Raw genomic sequence first — 22327 nt, 5'->3', positions numbered from 1 at the left:
TTTGCTGTGCAGAAGCTTTTATACTCATGAACTTAAAAGAGTGTGTATCTTTCCATTTCACTCATCTTTATGTCATCAATTGTACATGTACTTTGTTACTGGGTATGGGACGGTTCCAGGCATCACCTGCCTGGCTGGCTGGGGCTTACATCAGGTGTCGCCGTCCCACTTGTGAGTGTGTACAACATTCTAGAGCAAAGTTCTATCCTTAAGCTCTTTGTTTATTTCAGCTGCCTTCTTAAAAGCAATTTCTCAAAGTCAATCAGTGTTTAAGGATGCATACTTCCATGTCATTTTTATTTACTTTTTTTTACTTTCGAACAACTGAGGGAATGTTCGTATTACACCCGAGTGTTTATGTTTGCATCAACATACTACGTTAGTGGTCTGAACTGATTGTTTATTGTGTTGATATTTTTATTCATTTTTGAAAATGCATTCAAGCAAATTTTTTTACCTTATAGAAATGCAAGGCATGACAATAGAAATATTTTCAGTAAGTGTGCAAGAAGCAGGATCTTCTCTCCCAGAACTTGGAGGATACTCTAAATGGTTTTGATGCTCTGATGTATTGCTTGCTATTAGCTAAGAAAAATGATGCTTCTCTATGAACCATATTTTCAGGGGATGAACCTACCATGTGATTTTGGTAAAATATCTGGAACTAAATTTATTGCGGAACCTGAATCCTTTTGATTATTTATTTCCCTTGTTATTTAATTTGAAGAGTCAATTGGATATCCCAACTGGTTTGTAATAGCTAATTTCCCAAGGAGGGCCACATGTGAATACCAATATTATATGTACACATCCTATTTTAGTCCTAGACTGCATACTTAGTAATTTGGTATTATGCATTTTTTTTAAATCTTCAATTTTGGGTGATTTACACTAAAGAAAGAAGAATGCATGTGATTTTTTTTTTTTGAAGTTTCAGATTATTGGTTGGAAGTTTGGTTTTATGATGTCTGTCTCTTTTTATTTCCAGGCAGTGGCTGAAGTCTGAAGACATTCAGAGGATCTCACTCCTATTCTACAATAAAATACTAGAGAAAGAAGTAAGCTACTTTTTTCCCTTCAATCTTTTTTTCTGAAGTATAAGTTTTTAAAAATCTGAGTGTCTGGCTGGCCGGTCCCCATGCTCGACACTCCTGGTGGGAATGGTATTTGCAGCAGCTCTGAGATCTGGGGCTAGGGGGAGGGGACAGGAGCTCATAACTGTTTCTCTCGATGGCCTGTTTTCTTACAAAAAGTTTTTGAAAGAAAATAAAATCCTTCAAGAAATCAAGAAAAAAAGGATAAAGTTGCAGTTTGTTACTGCAAAATTAAATCACTTTAATTTTTTAACAAAGGTAGGAGTTACATTTGGCATGTGTTTGGGAGGATTGGAAACCCCAAACTTCTAAGTGTTTATTGCACACAAACACTTGCACACTTGTGAAGTAGGAGGTCTGGCAAGGGCACACAAAGAAGCAGACATCAGGCTCGACATGCTGAATGTGGATTTGCTAAAATGAATTAAGTGCTTATTGCCCAAATAGCAACCACTCTCCTAGGTCAGTTTTATTGTATTTGCCTTTGTGTGGGTGTGGATCTAGAAAAAGGAATGAGGCAGAGATAATTTTTTATCATCCAACTCTATAATTATAGGCTTAGTTTGAACAAAAGCTACTGTATTAATGGCAGAAGTTGCAGCACTGGTTTTAAAATGCTCTTAAGAAAATTCATTGTTTCACGGATACCGAGTAGAATACCCAGACTCCACGCAGGCTGAATCTCACAGCTGTACCCAGACCATCTTGTGTGTTAGCCATCAGTGAGATCAGCGGTCACCTCTACGTCAAGATGCTCACTACAGCAGTTTACTGAGTGGACGTTTGATATAACTCATCATTACTATTGATCAGTTTATCTTCAAATAACTTTAACAGATACTGAGGGTAACTTATTGTTTAAATGTGAAATGATTCCTGCTTGATAGAAATCCACTTCCTTTATTAATACCGCAAGGAAATTCCAATTCATACCTTGACAGAAAGCTCAGAAGAAGGTAAAAGATCAGAGTGCAGTGGAATGTACGGAACACGATCACGTTTCTACAGTTTCGTAAATGTAGCTTCTTCACCAGCACGCACGTTATCTTGGCCATCGAGCCTCAAAACTCACCAAAAAAATATTCAAGTAAACAGAAGGTGATCATTTTAAAATGCACCTTTTGCTGACAGTGTCCTGGTATTACATATTTGTAGGGCCAACTTTGAGGCAAATTTTAGACAGCTTTGGGATTTAAGCTCGCTTTCTGTCCACCTGTCCCCAGCGTGCTCTTGCGGTGACCACCAGCCAGGTCCAAACAAGCCCACAGAACCACCAGAGACCTGGAACAAAGCCGCTGGCCTTCTCCGTCTTCCAAATTTCCTTGCTACCTCCAAGTAGCACTGAGATGAATAATAACAGAAAAGACTAAAATAAATCAATAGAATGAGGAAACTGCATTTCCAAAATACTCTTCAGAAGTAAACTAATTAGCCATCTGCTTTCCCCATGTGGCTGTGGACCTCATGTCCACAGGGGGCCCAGGGGCACAGACAGGGACCATGCTGGGACGGTCCCTTCACTCACTCGTCCCTCTGGTCCGGTGCTCTCTCTCCTTGCCAGAGTGATCCAGTGGACTTGAAATGGGTTTCGGAATAGTTGGCCTCTTAAAAATTGTCGTTTGGGGAAGAAATTCTTCCGTAGCTCTTTGGAGGGAGGAAGCGCTCATTGCCAGAGATGAGCAGCCATCGTCTGGCTCGTTTTGTGCCACATTGGCCTCTTACAACTGTGACGCGTGCAGTAGTGGCGGCAGGCTGCTGGCTGGCGTTTCGGCGCCCCCCCCCCCCCGGAGAGCAGCACTCACGGTTTCCTTCTTGTCCCCTCAGTACCGAGCCACCGCCCTGCCAGCGTTTAAGTACTACGTGACCTGCGCGTGTCTCATTTTCTTCTGCATCTTCATTGTGCAGATCCTAGTATTACCGAAGTAAGTACCTACGGTTCCCAGTGGGACGTGCCCTGTGTATCGCGCTGCGGGAGCCCAGGTATACTGAAGGGTGGGAGAGAATGCGGATTAACAAACAGAAGGGTCAGATCACAGGGGAGGGCCAGTTTGTTTTCTATCTGTGAAGTTAAGTGGCTCCCGCGTTCATGCTTGGTTACAATAACATTGCTTTCTCAATGTGGATGTATTGATTCACCTTATAGGGATTTTTAAAAAATAAATTTAGGGGAGCCTGGGTGGCTCAGTGGGTTAAAGCCTCTGCCTTTGGCTCGGGTCATGATCTCAGGGTCCTGGGATCGAGCCCCACATGGGGGTCTCTGCTCCGCAGGAAGCCTGCTTCCCCCTCTCTCTCTCTGCCTGCCTCTCTGACTGCTTGTGATCTCTGTCTGTCAAATAAATAATCTTTAAAAAAGAAAAAATGTTATCTTCTTACTTGATTTTTGTATTACTCTGGTGCCCAGTAGAAGAAATGCAGCCTAAAAACTACCCAAAAAGAGCAAAATCTCTGGACTTCTTTTTTCCTAATAAGCAGGTAATGTTATTGTGTATTGAAAAGACAAAAACCTTTAATAATTTTTTTAAAGAGTTTATTGATGTATTTGACAGAGAGAGACGGCACCAGCACAAGCAGGGCAATGGCAGGTGGAGGGAAGAGCAGGCTTCCTGCTGAGCTGGGAGCCCAACGTGCGGCTCAAACCCAGGACCCTGGGATCATGACCCAAGCTGAAGGCAGTTGTTTAACCTATTGAGCCACCCAGGTGACCCCCTTCATTAGTTTCGGATGTAGCGTTCCACGGTTCCTTCTGTGTATCACAGCCAGCGCTCACTGCAATACGTGCCCTGCTTCATACCTGTCACCGGGCTAACGCATTGTCCTACATCACGAACTAATGAAGGACAATGTAGTCACTAACATGACATAATAAAATAAAATTTAGGAAAAGAAAGGACAAAACCTGCTCTGGGTTTTCCATACGCAGCCATCCCTCTGACTCCAACTTCTCCCTGAAGCCCACGCCTGCCACCTTTCTGGCTAGAAGCGGTCACTGCGCAGCTCACCCGGATCCAGAAGGGGGACACTGAGTGTGCACATGTGCACACTTTGGGGTGGACTCCTCCTGCCATCTCTGGGTAAAAATCCAGTCACTCTGGGGTTGCTAGCTTGCCTTTCTCTCGTACCTTCTTCAGGAACGCCATAGAAGTCAACCGACTTTGCTTAAAGTAATGGGTTCTTTCTCATTCTGTAGTCTAAGAGAAAAGAAGAAAACAAAACTCTTGTTTTTTTTCTGTAATTGGGGATATAGAAAGAAACTCGTAAGACAAATCTTCTTTGCGTTTATCAACGCTCTGTAAAGGCCGAAGCAGCCGTTTTCCAGCTCGCAGGATCCGGCCGTGTGTTCGCGTTTAACTTCAGCAGCACCTGGCGACAGCTGGAATGGCCGAGGCTGGGCTGCGTTTTGTCTCATGAAGATACTGAGCCAACTAGAGAGAAAGGGTCTGCCTTTCCCCTCCGCGCTCCGAAGGACGTTCTTCTGAGCGAGAAGCAGCACACGGGCATTTGTAGAAGTCGCACGTCGCGGTATAACTCACCCATGTTCACTGCCAAGCTCTCTGTCCCCTTTTAGAGGAGGTTCCCGGTGAACTTCCTCTTGCCCCTGGTGAATTTGCACTGAAACACCTGGGCCAGAGGAGTTCTCCTTCTAGACTTACAAAACCGCCAGTGGAATTTCTCCACAGCAAAGTATCTGTTTTACACCCCGAGGAAAGGGAACGGATTAGACGCCTTCAGAGTTCCAGGCCTGTGCCCCTTGGTAGAAGAGACCAGCAGCTGAGCCCTACACAAAGCTTACCGGTGGGGAGCCGAAGGCCCTTAGAGAAGCCTCATGAGGGAAACGATTCCCAAGGGAAGTGCGCCCTTATTATTACTCTCCGGTGGTAAATTCACTGATTTTTCTGCATCTTCCTATTGAATGAACATCTTTATGTTTCCCACATCATAATTAAGACTGGGATTATCACCCATTAGAAGGAACTGGAAGAGAAGAAAGTGACCAGGATTTTCTTTCTCAAACCATCCATTTTATTACTAAGCAAAATAATTCCTTTTTATGCTAGGTATTTTATTTATTTTTATTCACGTATAATTGCTACACCGTGTTCTGTCAGTTTCAGGTGTACGACATACTGATTCAGCAGTTCTGCACATTACTCAGGGTTCATCTCCCTAAGTGTGCCTTCAACCCCCTTTATCTCGTTCCCCATCCGGCCGCCTGCATCCCCTTGACAACCACCATTCTCTGTATTTAAGAGCCTGATTTCTTGTTCGGCTCCTTTTTCTTTCTTTGTCTTGTTTCTTAAATTCTACGTATGAGTGAAGTCACATGACATTTGTTTTTCTCTGAGTTTTTTAAATTAGCCCCTAGGTCCATCCATGTGGTCACAAATGACAAGATTTCATTGTTTTTTTTTTTTTCTGGCTGAGTAATGCTCCATTGTTATGTATACCTTATCCAGTCATTTACTGTAGACAATTGGGCCACTTCTGTATCTTGGCTATTGTAACAACGCTATAGTAAACATGCAGTGTGTATTTCCTTTCAAATTGGTGTTTTTGTTTTGTTTTCTTTTTTTTTCTTTTCTTTTCAACCTTCATGTACTCTTGGTGGGACTACAAATTGTTGCCGCCACTGTGGAAAACAGTAGGGAGGTTCCTTAAGAAATTAAAAATAGAATTACCATAGGATCCAATAATTGCACTCCTAGGACGTTGTCAAAGATGATGCTAAAGAAGCCCAAAATTTCCAGGGACCAAGACAAATAATTCATGGGATCACACTCTTCAGAAAACATCAAGGAGATATCTCTGTCTTTTCTTTTCTTTTCTTTTTTTAAGATTTTATTTATTTATATGGCAGAGATCACAAATAGGCAGAGAGAGGAGGAAGTAGGCTCTCTGCTGAGCAGAGAGCCCAATGTGGGGCTCAATCCCAGAACCCTGAGATCATGACCTGAGCCGAAGGCAGAGGCTTTAACCCACGAGCCACCAGGAACCCCTGTCTTTTATTTTATCTCTCTTTTGTGTGTTGTATCTTGAAGACGACTCATCCAAGTTCCTTCTCTCAGGTATCGTCACCAATTCCTAGTATGTTTCTCTTGAGCAACAAGTTGATTTTGAGCATCAGCATAGTGAAACCTGTGAAACCCTCTTTGTGCCGGCTTTGGCAGAGATCAGAATAGGTCTGCGGACACTTCTGAAGGAAAGAGTTGAGACCAGAACCTCCTATGCCTGCTTCCTATTACGTGAACATTATATTATGTTGTATTATAATGTCCTCTTCCTTCCTTCTTTCCATGCTAATGTCCTCATCTTTCTTTTCCTTTGTAAACAATTCTTCTGGCAAAGTATTGCAGAGATACTGCAACATACAGAACATGAGATGATAAATGGGTGTGCGCGCAATCCAGACGGTACAAATTTAATCCAGTGCTACCTTCCTATAGATCTGTTTCTGGGCTCTGAAGCCATTATTGTTTGAACATACCTCCTCTAAACAGCATCTATGCTTATTTTTAAATTCAATATGATGTGTTTTCTGATATATTAATTTGATAGATTAATGTACTTGATTTTGTTACTGATGTAGAGACTCACTTTTCCCTCTTTTCAATTACTTTGCTTTTCCTGGCACACCTTCCACTTTCTAACTTCAGAAGGATTGATCCAGTATTCTGTATTCTTTTCTTTTCCTTTGCTAGTTAGGATCGCTCTTTCTCTCTCCTCTTCGTGTGCATGCATGCTCTCTCTCTCTCTCTCTTTCTCTCTTTATATACACACTTACAGTCCTGTATATAGCACACATATATAAAGTGTATGTGCTTACATAATGATGTATGTAATAACTCAATATATATAGTATTAAGATATTCTGAAGTTGATCATGATATCCTCTATGTAATTTTTCTTAGAACTTCTGTAACAGATGGTAATCATAGTATTTATTAGATTTACTCTTCTTTACCAATTTGTTTATTAGTGCCTTTTTTATTAAAGCATAATTAACACAGTGTCACGTGAGTTTCAGGTGTACAATACAGTCGTTCAGCAGTTCTATGCATTTCTCAGTGCTCATCCAGAATACTCTTAACCCCCTTATTTATTTCACCATCTCTTATTTCAGTTTCTCAGTGTTCCACGATTCATTGTTTATGCACCACACCCAGCGCTCCGTGCAATCCCTGCCCTCCTGAATACCCACCACCAGGCTCACCCATCCCCTACCCCCTCCCCTCCAAAACCCTCACCCTCTTTAAAAAAAAAAAAAACTATTCAAGTTTATTTCCCTTCTTTCTGATATCTGTCATTTATTAGTTCTTTCACTGAGGGTCTATGAGTAGCAGGAGCTCCTGTTTTTTCCTTAATGTTGAAATATTTTTATCTGCCTTATTTCACATTGGCTCTTGAATAGTAGTTTAACTGAGTATAAAACCGTAGGTTACCACTGTTTTTCCTTCGTATTATGATGATGATATCCTGCCTTGTCATCATCTGTCGCTGCTGGTGAAAGGTCTTCTGTCAATGCCATCATGTCCCCTTTCACCCAGCCAGTGTCTCTGGCACCCCGGGTCTCAGGCTGTCCCTCCACACACGCACATTTGTTGTTCTTCACCTAATAGCCTGGGTGTGATTTTCCATCTGAAAATTCACATTTTGGCAGTTTTCCGGCATTACCACCTTATATATTCCTTCTATCTTTACTTTTTCCTCCTTGAAATCTTACCAGTTGAATATTGTGCTGTTCATTCTGGGTTCCAAGTCTTATACTATTTCCTCAGAGTTTGCATGTCTTTATTTCCCTGCACTGCATTCACTCTGGTGAATCCCTCATGCACACTGAGTGTATAATTTCAGTGATTATTTATATCTAAGATGGCTGTTAGGGTCTTTTGAAAATATGAATTTTTTATAATTCCATATTTTACCTAAGGATTCCATTTTTAATTTTCCTTTATTAGCATAATAAACACATCATATGAAATTGAATAAGTATATTGTATGAATACAGCAGTCATTTCATTCTGTTATGATGGTGTATAAATGAATGAATTCTGCTGTGCGTTCTCTGTGCTGACTCATGGTGGCACGTCTCCTTGGGTTATATGTCATTTAACTGTGAGCTCACTGGCATCAAAGGCTTGGGTCCATGGAAATTCCACATACTCTGAATTATGAAGGTGTTACTGTGATGTGTTTTTCAGTGTCTCTCTGTCAGCTCTCTCTGGGGTTCATCAGTTCAAGTCAAAGTATTTTATTAAATTCGGATCAAGGTCAAGGTCCCTTCACTAAATAGGTCTTGGGAATTTGACTAACATCCTAACGCAGAGCAAGATTGGGGATATCATTTCAGGATGACTCTGCTTCCACTCATCACTCTAGTTAATCGATGTCCCTGAAAATTATCAGACTGCTAGACAGAGTTTTTATGTTTCCTGTTTCCTGGTAGGACAGTGGTTTATGGCTCCTGACTTTATTCAAGAGCTCCGTTCCAATTTCCCATTAAGGAAATGCCTGACAGCACCCCCGCCTTGAGTGGACATTAAATCTCACACTCCAAGGCCTGTGTCAGCCCCTGCTTCCTCCTGGGCTGTTTTGCATCAATACCCCTCACATTCTGCTTGTGAGTACCCTCGGTATACGGAGTATTTTCTCTTCTCATGAGCTCGGCTACCTAAAAATAATAATTTTGTTATACTTTGTGAAACCTTTTTGTCGGGATAATGTTTCTCACTTCCTCACTTCTGTTTAATGTGCTGAACTCGTTTTCTTTTCTTTTTTTTTTAACTATTTATTTATTTGAGAGAGAGACAGACCGAGTGAGAGAGCATATTAGGGGAGGTCAGAGGGGGAAGCAGACTCCCCATTGAGCAGGCAGCCTGATGTGGAACTTGATCCCAGGACTCCAGGATCATGACCTGAGCTGCACACAGTCGCTTAACCAACTAAGCCACCCAGGCACCCTGTTTGTTTTCTTTTGGAGAAACTGCCTCATGTTCTTTGGAAAAAGGAGAAAAATGACTAATAAGTGAATGAATGAGTACATGAATAACTAATAATAGAAGAATGCATGACCTCGAAATGATAATCAAGGGCAAAGGTTTGCCTAAAAGAGGGCCAAATATCATTCCTGTTTGACACAGAATCATAAATCTGGCTCTAATCTCAGAATTTGAATAGTTGTAATTAAATTATTGGTTGACTTCTCTTTTTAGGCTTGTTCTCTTGCTTCTGTCTGCCTTGTACTATATAACTTTATCAGAAATGCGAGCTACCTTCAAAGACCAAAAATGATCAAACCTGAATTGTTTCTTTTTAAAGATTTTATTTATCTTTTTGACAGAGATCACAAGTAGGCAGAGAGGCAGGCAGAGAGGGGGGGGTAGCAGGCTCCCTGCTGAGCAAAAAGCCCGATGCGAGGCTCAATCCCAGGACCCCAAGATCATGACCCGAGCTGAAGGCAGAGGCTTAACCCACTGAGCCGCCCAGGCGCCCCGAGCCCAAATTGTTTTTGCAGTTCTTAGTACCCTTATTCATATTGTCTGCCAAGCTAAGTAAATTAAACCAGGCATGGACAATTGTTACAATAAGAATGATTTTTTTCTAATAAAATTTAGTTAAATGTTATGTGTTTTATTAGCCCAAGTTAAATTAAGATAATGATATTTTACTTAAGCAGAATTAATATTATAATCTTAAATATGTGAGATCTATTATTTCTGCTGAAATTCTTTGATACTTATTCCATTGTTTATTTTAATAATCAATGCCCATTAATTCTTTAATAGTCATTTCAAAAGAGTCACTTTCATTTTGGTTTTATCTCCGAAAAGGAGAAAAAAGTAGAATAAAGTTTAATGGGAGAATCATTCACGTCCATTGAAAGTAGACTTAATTTTCTGAACAGAAATGATGGAAAAATAACAATTATGGAGGCAGTTCTCTTTGGTGGGCAACCAAGCTGGTAGATCCAAATATTGGATACTGAGAAAGTAAGTTACTCCCGGCGAATGGGTATGAATTTTAGGGGAAATAAAAAAAGGAGGCAGGAAGGAAGGAAAGAAAGAGAGAGAAGGAAGGAGGGAGGGAAGAGAAGGAGGGAAAGGAAAGGGAGGAGTAGGAAGGAGATAATTCTCACTGTCCAAGATGAAATGAACCTTACAGTTTTTCTGAGATCAGCAGAACCCTGCTGTGGATTCAGGTCATCAGAAAGTAAGGAAATGCCTCACAAGTAGTAGTTTGAATGTAAGATGGCAGTTTAGTTTTTCCCCATTAATCAAAAGCCAAAGGTTACAGTCTGGCACTCCGATCCTTTGGACCTGGGTACCGCCAGCACACATCCCTGCTTTCAAGAGACTTCGCTCCTCATCCTCCTTCCCTACAACGGCAGCGTCCATGTTCCAAGCAACACGAGGGAGGAACAGACCCAGAAGCAGAGGGCAGAAAGCATTCATAACTGTCTCTCTTGCGGAAACTTCTCAGAAGCTACCTCGTGACACTCGGTTTACAACCCAAGACAGATCGTAGTCACATGCGTGAACCTGGCTCCAAGGGAGGCTGGAAGGAGTAGTCTTTGCTCTGTAGGACAGGATGCTCCTCTGAAAATGCTGTCGTCATGAAAAATGGAATTCATGAAAACCAGTATTCCCTCCAGGAATGAAAACGGATTCGTGTTGCATTTAGCTGTGTATCAGTGGTCTAGTAAGATATGAGGAACCCTAACAAGAAAAATGGTGCTGAGCATGTTTTCACTCATTGAAACAGGTCACAGACCTTCACTTTTATACCTGGGATATATCTGAGCATTTGTTATAGAAATCGAAATTCATAATAGAAGCACATACATGCACCCGGTCACAAGTGGAATCATTCCACAATATTTACTGAGCTGCCGGATACTAAGCATCGCTAGAGATGCAGGGGAAGCACCGGCAAACCCTGAAATGCCCTTTCTCTCACATAACTACATTCTAGTAGGCGGCGCAATGATGATGCGGTAAACAAATACACATCTGATAGTTTAGTGGTGATGATCTTTAAGAAAACATGGGACAGAATGGGACACTCTGGAGCTGTGGAGGCGGCACTTCAGATGAGAGCGATTAGGGAAAGCATCACGAGTCACCTGACATTGAAGCAGAGGCCCAAACGACTTGAGATGGGAACTATGTGGCTCCCTGGCAGAAGAACATTCCAGATGATGGGACCCACGGTATGTCCAAAGAGCCAGGGTGGTGGGAGCAGAGTGAGCCAGGTGAGAGCTGTGGAGGATGGGGTCTGAGGGGCAGCGTGACGGCAGGTGGTGTTGACCCTCCCAGGCGATTGGGAGAACGTGGGGTCCGATGCTAAGTGTGACAGGAAGCTCCAGAAGGTTCTCAGCTGAGGATGTGATCTGGGTATGTTTGGAAGCATTGTCCTTGCTGCTCTGCATGGGGAAGGGGGTTAGAAATAGGAAGACCAGGTAAGGTGGTGGCTGGCACCAGAGTAGCAGAGCAGGTGGGAACTGCGGGGGTAGCTCATGAAGAATGGTGGAGACAGTCTTGCTACTGGACGGGTTACGAGCGATAAGAGAAAGCTGAGTTCTGTGGGGTTTTTAATGTTGGTGTTGGTTTGGGTGTTCGGCCTGAGCAACTGGGAAAATGGTGTTGCCATTTAACAGGAAGGGAGACTCTTAGGGGGAGAGCAGGTGGGGAGGGTCGTGAATCAAGGACTCAGTTCTGGACATCAAAGAGATGTGTGTGCATCCCAGACAGCCAAGTGCTAGACCTTCACAGAGGGAGGGAGTGCATGAGTCCCAGGTTAATGGAGGAACCACAATTTGGGAAACGCAGCATGCAGGTAAAATTTCGATCCATCAGGTGGGATGGGCTCACCTAAGAAATGAGTATAGGAAGAGGAGACTGTGGGTCTTCTGGGGGAAATAATGTGTCTGAAACCTCAAATCTTCAGCCCTTATTGTTGCTGTGGAGTGGAGGCTTTTTGCTCTGCCTAATACAGTTCCTTCTCCCTTTCACCACCTCCCAGGACTTTCCAGTGGCCAGAACGTCCCAAAGTTCCTAAGTCCTGTTATTAGAGAAAGGCTGCTGTGGTCTGTAATGATGATGAATATTTAAATGCCTCTTCTCCTTCTCAGCTTCTGACTTTTTTTTTTTTTATCAAATTCCCTTTCATTTCAAAGTTCTATCACCTGTCACTTAAAAAAAGGGAGATAAAGGGGGCTTTATGGCTGCAAGGTAACTTACAGTTAAGAGAAAAGCCTTCCCTGAGTTCGTACCATCCTCGAGGAACACCACGTAACAGGTGTGAACAGAGTGTTGATGGGAGAATCTGCATCGTCCTTAGGGGAAGGACGTGAGGGCAAGGAGGGAGGAGGGCCATGGAAGTCATCACATTGAACAGAATTCCAGGTAAAGACACCATTATTTACTCACAGAACCAGTTTAGAGTTAATACAGCTTTCAGATATTTGCAAGATAGTGCAGGTGTGTTTCTGCTGGATTTTTCCCGCCTGCAAATGTGCTTTCTCACCCACATCTGACCACCTGTAAGCAATAAATTGACTGCAGAAAAAAAAAACTGAAAGGAGAAAGGACCTTGTCTCAAATCAGCCTTTTCCGTATACTGTAACAAAATACTTGATTTAAGTGCCAAAGTCAAAAACTATCACTATAAAGTTTAATTGTTCTCACCTCATGACAGGGAAGAGTCAAGTTTGCTTTTCAGGGAGTATTATAAATCATTTATGCTTTGCAGAAACAGCTTTGCAGCTAGAATGTTAATTAAAATTTACTCTTCTACACAAACATCTGGGTATGCTTAATGAGCCTGAACATGGTTTTGTTAGAGCAGTCAGGATAAACGGTTATAATTAAGAGCTTTTGGCCAGCCATTACTTTACCTCATGGTGTTTCTTGTCCCCTGGGATGAGTGGTCCATCTGAACAAGAATGCCAGTGAACTATGAACATGAGAACTGGACAGCCATAGGTTTGAGGTGCTCTGGGTCTAAATCTCAGGCTGTGACATAATGTTCTCTATACCAACTAATATCATCTGCAAATACAGATAAGTTTACCTCCTCCTTTCCAATGTGATGTCTTTTATTGCAATTTCTTGCCTAATTTCCCTGACTAGAAACTGCGGTGTGATTTCAACAGAAGTAGTCACAGCACACATATATTTTTGTTCATGATTTTAGGAGGACAGCATTCAGTATTTCATCATCAAACATAATGTGACCTGTAGGTTTTTCATGTATGCCTTTATTAGGATAAAGGAAATTCCCCCTTTTAATCTTAGTTTCTTAAGTGTTTTTATAATAAAACAATGTCAGATTTTATCTAATGCTTCTTCAATAGCTATTGAGATGATCATACAGGTTTCTTTTCCTTTATTAGTGTAGTGTATTATACATTAGTTGGTTTTCAGATATTAAACCAACCTTGCATTTCTCAGATAAATCCCACTTTGTCATATTATATAATCCTTTTTGTATGTGACTAGATTTGGTTTCCTAATAGTTTGTCAGGGTCCTTGTGTCTATATTTATAAGACACATTGGTCTCAGTTTTGTTTTCTTAGGAAATCTTTGTTTGCTGTTGATATGAGGGTGATGCTGGCCTTGTAGAATCAGTTAGAAGCTGGTCCATCCTTTTTATTTTCTGGAAGATGTTAAAAAGCAGTAAAAATTCTTCTTTACATGTTTTGTAGAATTCGCCAGTAAAGCCATTTGGGTGTGAGCTTTTCATTGCAAGTAATTTTTGGTTTGGGTTTTGTTTTAAATACGGATTTAATCTCTTTTATAGGGTTCTCTTTCTTTTCAGAGATTCTATTTCTTCCTGAGCCATGTCTGATAGTCATAACTTACTTTATTTAGCATTTAAATTCAATTTAGTTAACTACAGTGTATTATTAATTTCAGGGGTACAATTTAGTGATTCATCAGTTGCATATAACACCCCATGCTCATTCCATCCAGTGACCTCCTTAATGTTCATCACCCAGTTACCCCTTCCTCCACCTACTTCCCCTCCAGCAATGCTATTTGTTTCTTATAGTTAAGAATTTCTTATAGTTCGCCTCCCTCTCCATTTTTATCTTGTTTTATTTTTTCTTTCCTTCTATGTTCATCTGTTTTGTTTCTTAAATCCCACATATGAGTGAAATCATATGGTATTTGTCTTTCTCTGATTTATTTCACTTAGCATAATATACTCTAGTTCATCCATGTCATTGAAAATGGCAAGATTTCATTCTTTTGACAGCAGAATAATATTCCACTATATATACACACACACACCCCATATCTTCCTTATTCATCCATCAGTCCATGGACACTTGGGCTCTTTCCATAACTCTTTCACACTGTTGGTGAAAATGAAAATGGGTGCAGCCATTCTGGAATACAATATGAAGGTTTATCAAAAAGCTAAATGCAAAATGACCCAGCAATCGAACTACTAGGTACTTACCCAAAGGCACAAAAACACGGATTCAAAGGGACGCATGCACCCCAATGTTTATAAACGCATTATCAGTAGCACAAAGGATGCATTTTAATTTTTTTAAGTTTTTATATATTTATTTGAGAGAGAGAACACAAGGAGGGGGAAGGGGCAGAAGGAGAGGGGAGAAGAAGACTCCCACTGACCAGAGAGCCCGATGCAGGGCTCTATCTTAGGACCCTGAGTTCATGACCTGAGCCAAAGGCAGGCACTTAACCAACTGAGTCACCCAGACACCCCCAAGGGATGCATTTTAAGTACAAAAAGAAGTTGGGATAGAATTAAAAGAATAGAAGACATGTACCATCTAAACAATGTGAGAAAGTTACTATACATAGAGTAATAACAAAGTAGACATAAGGGAAACAAGTATCAACAAAGACATTAAATAATAATGAAAGAGGCAAATCATTAGGAATGAAATGTGCATAATGCCTAAAACAGAGCTATGAAATACAAAAAAGGAAAAAATGTTAAAAATCAAAGTGTTTAATAAATCTACAATAACAATTAGATTTTTAGTATCGCTTTTGCTTGCTTATTGTATAAATAAAGATATAGAAAATATGAACAAGATTATGTACTCCTTGAACCTGGTATTTGTAGAACACTAACCCAGCTGTAAAATACATGTGGTTTTAAATACACATGGAACACAGCCAAAATATATAGTAGGCCATAGAAGCATCTTGACATATTTATAAATATTGCAGTAAATTTGAAAAGATAAAAAAAACTTACAGTGTGATGTCTAACCACACCAAAATCAAAATAGAAATGAAGAAGAGCAGAATATCTAAAGTATCCCCAAATATTTCAGCATTAATCTATATGCTTTTGAATAACCTATGAGTCAAATAAAAAAATCACAAGAAAAATTAGAAAATATTTTTAATATCAAAATGTAACCTACTCAGAAATGTGGGGTATAGCTTGAAACAGTAGTTTAGAGAGAAATTTGTAGCTTTAAAATGCTTATATTAGGAAAGAAGAAAGGGTTAAAATTTGTTGTTGAAGTTTTGATTTAGGAAACCAGAAAAAGATGAGCAAATCAAATAGAAGGGAATAAATACTAAAGAAAGAAGAAATCCATAAAATAGAAAATAACCAATACAGAAAATTAATTAAAAATTCCTAAACAACTAGCAAGACTGATCAAGAAAGAGAAATAATCACAGAATCACAGAGCACCCAAACTAATGACAGAAGGAATAAAAAGGGATTCACTACAGATCCTACAGACATTAATGGAATAAATAAGGAATATTAAAAATTACTCAAGACCAAAAAGATCTATAATTTGCCTAAAATGGGAAAATTCTTAACTCTACCAAAACTGACACATAATGGGATAGAAAATTTTAATGGGTATATATCCATTAAATTTATTAAATTTATTAAATTTTGTCTTTGAAAACTTCTTTCAAAGAAAACTTCCCACCATGGTGATTTATTGTGAATTCTACTGAACACTTTAAGAAAATATTGCCAAGTTTCATAATTGTGAGTCTCTATCATGGAAAGAGACTCAAGGATTGAGGCTAAAACCTAAGGCCAACTCTGTACTAGTACAGGAGATCTTGCAAAAATTAAAATACAAGAAAGGTAAAAAATAAGGATGGAAAACAGCTGTTCTGGGAAACAACTTACAGGAAAAGGAAATCTGCAGGAATAAAAATTTCTGATGACATGGAATCAAGCGGAAGGCATTCAGCACAAGAAAAAGAAAGACTTGTACAATGGTAGAGTCACCAAGAGGACTTAACAATCATAAACCTTCACACACTCCAGCATCTCTTTGAAATAAAGAGAAGCCATTAGAATGTTCAGATATATTGACAAACACACAATCCTAGCCCGAAATATTAATACATTCTAAAGTTGACAGACCAAATTGAACCATTAAGTCAGCCCACTGGGAATCTGACTAACTCATCCGGCTCTGACAATAGACATATTTAGGGAATGTGCTTTGTTTCCAGCAAAAAGAAATACCTAATATTTTTAGAAATCTGTAAGATACAATAGAAGTAAATCATGTTCATCACACCCTAGGAGAAAAATAAATTGTTAAAGTAAAAATAATAGAGACCACAATCTCTTGTCAAATCTAATAAAATTAGAAGTAACAGGAACAGATCAAAAGTCATCTCCTTGTGGAATCTATAAATTAGACTTCTGAATAACTGTTGTATTAAAAGGAAATGGAAGTCGAAATTAGGCTTTTTAGAAAATAGGCTTTTTAGAGAAGAAAAACAATGAGTAACTACAAATCAAAAGCTGTAGGATTTGGCTAAAGCAGTAGTTACAGAAATATTTATTTCCTTAAGTGCATTTATTAGAAAATATAAAAGATTGGCAATAAATAACAATCAAGAAAAAACTTCAAAAGTCTGATCTAGAGAGAAAAGGAAAAAAGACATTAAGGTCAAGAAAACAATGCTTCAAAAATGGAGACTTTTAAAATTAAAAGAATATTATGTAGAATATTTTACATTTGAAAATCGAAATCTAAATTTTCCAGGAAAATTATCAAAATTGACTTAAGAAATAGAGCCAATAATCAAGACAGAAATGTGACACGTCTGCTCCAAAAAAAACAAATCTGGGTCAGCAATACAACCAAATGGGCATAAATCCTGAACACAACACTTAATAGAGGTATGACTTCAGGCAAGTTTTTCAACTTCTCTGGTCCTCAGTTTCTCCTTGGTAAAATGAGGTAGTGATAGTAAATGTTATCCATGATTATTGTGAGTATTAAGTGAATTCTACATATAAAGCCTTTAGAATAGTGCTTGGCACAGAGTAATCTATTTTCATATCACCACCGTCTCTACCACCATCACCATCATAACCATAATGGTCATTTCACCATCACCATCATCATCATCAAGATCATCACCATCACCATCACACCATCAGTGTCATCACCATCACCATCACCACCATCATTGTCACTATCACCATCACCATCATCATCATCAAGATCACCATCACCATCACACCATCACCATCACCACCATCATTGTCACCATCACCATCATTGTTGCCATCACCACCACCACCCTCACCGTTATCATCAAGATCATCACCATCACCATGACCACCATCACTCTCATCAGATGGTTTTACAGTTGATATTTACCAAACCTTCTAGAAGAGACCACTTATGTGTTATTTAAACAGTTTCGGACCTAAGAAAAAAATATAATGTTTCTAAACTCAACCTGGTGAAGCCGATATTACCTTGATACCAGAAAGGACCAGGCAGCACAGAATGAGAGAAAGCCCATCAGAGCTGTCCGTAAATTGAAAGCACTGGAATTCACTCTAGCAGATAACTCAGTGCCCAGTGCACCACTGAGTCAGGCTCAGTTTTGGGTTTGAAGCCAAGCTTTTGTTGACCTTAAGTGATGCATAAATCATAGCATAATAGAGGAGGTATTTGAGGGTGTGAGCACAGTGGAACCTTCCCATCATGATGGCCACAGGCACTGGTATCTGTTTTGTTTCCCCTGTTGTGGACTCACAGCTGTGCATGCATGTTGCTGAGTTCCATCTGAACCTTCCATGCGTCAATACTCAGTGTCGCTGCTCTGTTCTCTGTGCCAATTCTCCTGTCTCCTCAGTGTCTGTGACCAACCTCATGGGTAGAAGGTTCTACTGCAGTCTGAGACACCACCTGACCTCTCCTTGAATGTCTCATTTGAATTTCATCTTTTTTTAAAATTCTTTTAACTTCAGCACTCAGGATGGCAACTTTTATTCCTTTTTAAAAAATTTTTTCAGTGTTCCAGAATTCATTGTTTATGTACCGCACCCAGTGCTCCGTGCAATACCTGCCCTTCATAATACCCACCACCAGCCTCACTCAACCTCCCACCCCCTGTCCCTCCAAAACCCTCAGATTGTTTTTCAGAGTCCATAGTCTCTCATGGTTTGCCTCCCCCTCCAATTTCCCCCAACTCCCTTCTCCTCTCCATCTCCCCATGTCCTCCATGTTATTTCTTATGCTCCACAAATAAGCAAAATCATATGATAATTGATTCTCTCTGCCTGACTTATTTCACTCAGTATAATCTCTTCCAGTCCTGTTCATGTTGATACAAAAGTTGGGTATTCTTCCTTTCTGATGGAGGCATAATACTCCGTAGCATATATGGACCACGTCTTCCTTATCCATTTGTCCGTTGAAGGGCATCTTGGTTCTTTCCACAGTTTGGTGACTGTGGCCATTGTTGCTGTGAGCATTGGGGTACAGATGGCCCTTCTTTTCACTACATCTGTATCTTTGGGGTAAATACCCGGTAGTGCAATTGCAGGGTCATAGGGTAGCTCTATTTTTAATTTCTTGAGGAATCTCCACACTGTTCTCCAAAGTGGCTGCACCAACTTGCCTTCCCACCAACAGTGTAAGAGGGTTCCCCTTTCCCCACATCCTCTCCAACACACGTTATTTACTGTCTTGTTAATTTTGGCCATTCTAACTGGTGTAAGGTGATATCTCAATGTGGTTTTAATTTGAATCTCCCTGATAGCTAGTGATGATGAACATTTTTTCATGTGTCTGTTAGCCATTTGTATGCCTTCATTGGAGAAGTGTCTGTTCATGTCTTCTGCCCATTTTTTGACATGATTATCTGTTTTGTGTGTGTTGAGTTTGAGGCATTTTTTATAGATCTGGATATCAGCCCTTTGTACTGTCATTTGCGAATATCTTCTCCATTCTGTTGGTTGCCTCTTTGTTTTGTTGACTGCTTCCTTTGCTGTGCAGAAGCTTTTGATCTTGATGAAGTCCCAATAATTCATTTTCGCTTTTGTTTCCTTTGCCTTTGGAGACATATCTTGAAAGAAGTTGCCGATGCCAAAGAGGCTACTGCCTGTGTTCTCCTCTAGGATTCTGATGGATTCCTGTCTCATGTTGAGGTCTTTTATCCATTTTGAGTTTATCTTTGTGTATGGTGTAAGAGAATGGTTGAGTTTCATTCTTCTACAGATAGCTGTCCAATTTTCCCAGCACCGTTTATTGAAGAGACTTTTTTCCACTGTATATTTTTTCCTGCTTTGTCGAAGATTATTTGACCATAGAGCTGAGGGTCCATATCTGGGCTCTCTACTCTGTTCCACTGGTCTATGTGACTGTTTTTATGCCAGTACCATGCTGTCTTGGTGATCACAGCTTTGTAGTAAAGCTCGAAATCAGGCAACGTGATGCCGCCAGTTTTGTTTTTCTTTTCAACATTTCCTTAACAATTCGGGGTCTCTTCTGATTCCATGCAAATTTTAGGATTGTTTGCTCTAGCTCTTTGAAAAATGCCCGTGGAATTTTGATCAGAATGGCATTGAAAGTATAGATTGCTCTAGGCAGTATAAACATTTTAACAATGTTTATTCTTCTGATCCATGAGCATGGAATGCTCTTCCATCTTTTTGTGTCTTTTTCAATCTCTTTCATGAGTGTTCTGTAGTTCCTCGAGTACAGATCCTTTACCTCTTTGGTTAGGTTTATTCCCAGGTATCTTATGGAGAATCAACAACAAATTAAGCCAGCTCCACACATAAGGAGGGAAATAATCAAGATCAGAGCAAAGGTCAATGAGATAGAAACTAGAGATACAGTAGAATGCATCAATGGAACTAGAAGCTGGTTTTTTGAAAGAATCAATAAGATTGATAAACCATTGGCCAAACTAATCCGAAAGAAAAGAGAGAAGACCCAAATTAATAAAATTATGACGGAAAAGGGAGAGTTCATGACTAACATCAAGGAAATAGAAACAATCATCAGAAATTATTATCAACAGTTATATGCCAATATGTTAAACTACCTAGATGAAATGGATGCATTCCTGGAAAACTATAAACTTCCAAAACTGAATCAGGAAGAAATTGACAACCTGAATAGACCAATATCTAGTAACGAGATTGAAGCAGTGATCAAAAACCTCCCAAAAAACAAGAGCCCAGGACCTGACAGATTCCCTGGGAATTATACCAAACTTTCAAAGAAGAAATAATACCTGTTCTCCTGAAGCTGTTTCAAAAAATTGAAGCAGAAGGAAAACTTCAAGACTCTTTTTATGAAGCCAGCATTACTCTAATCCCCAAACCAGGCAAAGATCCCACCAAAAAGGAGAATTTCAGATCAATATCCCTGATGAATATGGATGCTAAGATTCTCAACAAGATCCTAGCTTATAGGATCCAACAGTACATTAAAAAGATTATCCGCCATGACCAGGTGGGATTTATGCCTGGGTTGCAAATGGTTCACCATTTGAAAATCAATCAGTGTGATAGAACAAATCAATAAGAGAAGAGAGAAGAACCACATGGTCCTCTCAGTTGATGCAGAAATCCAGCATCTGTTCCTGATTAAAACGCTTCAAAGTATAGGGATAGAGGGAACATTCCTCAACTTCATAAAATCTATCTATGAAAAACGCACAGTGAATATAATCTTCAATGGGGAAAAGCTGACAGCCTTCCTGTTGAGATCAGGAACACGACCAGGATGTCCACTCTTGACACTGTTGTTTAGCATAGTACTAGAAGTCCTAGCAACAGCAATCAGAAACAAAGAGAAATAAAAGGTATTCAAATTGGCAATGAAGAAGTCAAACTCCCTCTTCGCAGATGACATGATACTTTATATGGAAAACCCAAAAGACTCCACCCCTGAACTACTAGAACTCATACAGCAATTCAGTAATGTGGTAGGATGAAAAATTGATGTGCAGAAATCAGTTGTTTTCTTATACACTAACAATGAAAATACAGAAAGGGAAATTAGAGAATCGGTTCCATTTACTATAGCACCAAGAACCATAAGATGAATTTCATCTTTGATTATTCATTGTGGTCCAGCTCTTTTAATACCCCTGAATACTATCTTTGGAGTAAATGAGGATTTAAGAGGCTTTGAACTTTTTAATGATTTAAAAGGTGTTTCTTGGTGCCTTGGTGGCTCAGTCGGTTAGGCCTCTGGCTCTTGATTTTGGTTCAGGTTATGATCTCAGGGACGTGAGACTGAGCCCTGCATTGGTCTCAGCGCTCAGTGGGGAGTCTGCCCGAGATTCTCTCTCTCACTCTGTCTCTCAGAAATGAATAAATAAATCTCTAAAAAACTGAAAATAAAAAATAAAGGATGTCTCAGAGAGGCATGCACTTCTTTTAATGCTTTTTATCTACCCACAACCTGTCGGTGGCAGAATTGTAACTCAGCATTTCACGTGCTCATAGGAAGAAGCTTGCATTTTCATCAGCTTGGGCAAGAATGTGAAGGCCGTGGTCCCTGAAGTCTTTGGGGAACCTCAGTAAACATTTAGCTGTGTGATTGCTTAAGGAGGTGGAATCTGCTGGGTTGTCTTGGGGAGGGCAAAGACTCAGTGTTTCCTGAGTAAGCAGGGGTAAGGATGGGCCAGGAGGCCCTTCGGGGCATCCGACAAGGCTGCTCCCCAGGGGAAGATCTTGGCCGGGCCCAGGCATCAAAGCGCTGTTGCGGTGAGAGAGTCCAAAAAAGATGGTTTTTTGCTTTCACAAGGACCTGGTGCTTCTAGGGCAATTTTGATGAATCAGCAAGGTGACAGACACAGTTGCAACACACTTTTCTCTGGATGTGTTTTTGGTTTTAGCTCCAGTTTCATTCCTCAAAAGCTGAGTGGGGAATGAAGTCCTCATTACCCAAAGTCCTAATGAAGCCCAGGATGTTCCTGGTGGCTTTCCAGAATAACGG

General features: G+C 40.2%; 1 protein-coding gene across 1 annotated transcript in view; it reads left to right on the top strand.

Annotated features, from left to right (window-relative positions):
- ADCY2 (adenylate cyclase 2) overlaps nt 1-22327 on the top strand; it is a 406092-nt gene that overhangs the window by 308289 nt on the left and 75476 nt on the right. Inside the window, exons 13-14 of the mRNA XM_044234016.1 lie at nt 989-1058; nt 2919-3016. Of these exons, the coding sequence (XP_044089951.1) occupies nt 989-1058; nt 2919-3016 (168 nt within the window). The remainder of the gene's footprint in view (nt 1-988; nt 1059-2918; nt 3017-22327) is intronic.

This window comes from Neovison vison, chromosome 1 (genome assembly GCF_020171115.1).
Source record: "Neovison vison isolate M4711 chromosome 1, ASM_NN_V1, whole genome shotgun sequence".
Lineage (NCBI taxonomy): Eukaryota > Metazoa > Chordata > Mammalia > Carnivora > Mustelidae > Neogale > Neogale vison.
Note: the sequence above shows the minus strand (reverse complement) of the source record. Positions and strands in the feature narration are given on the sequence as shown.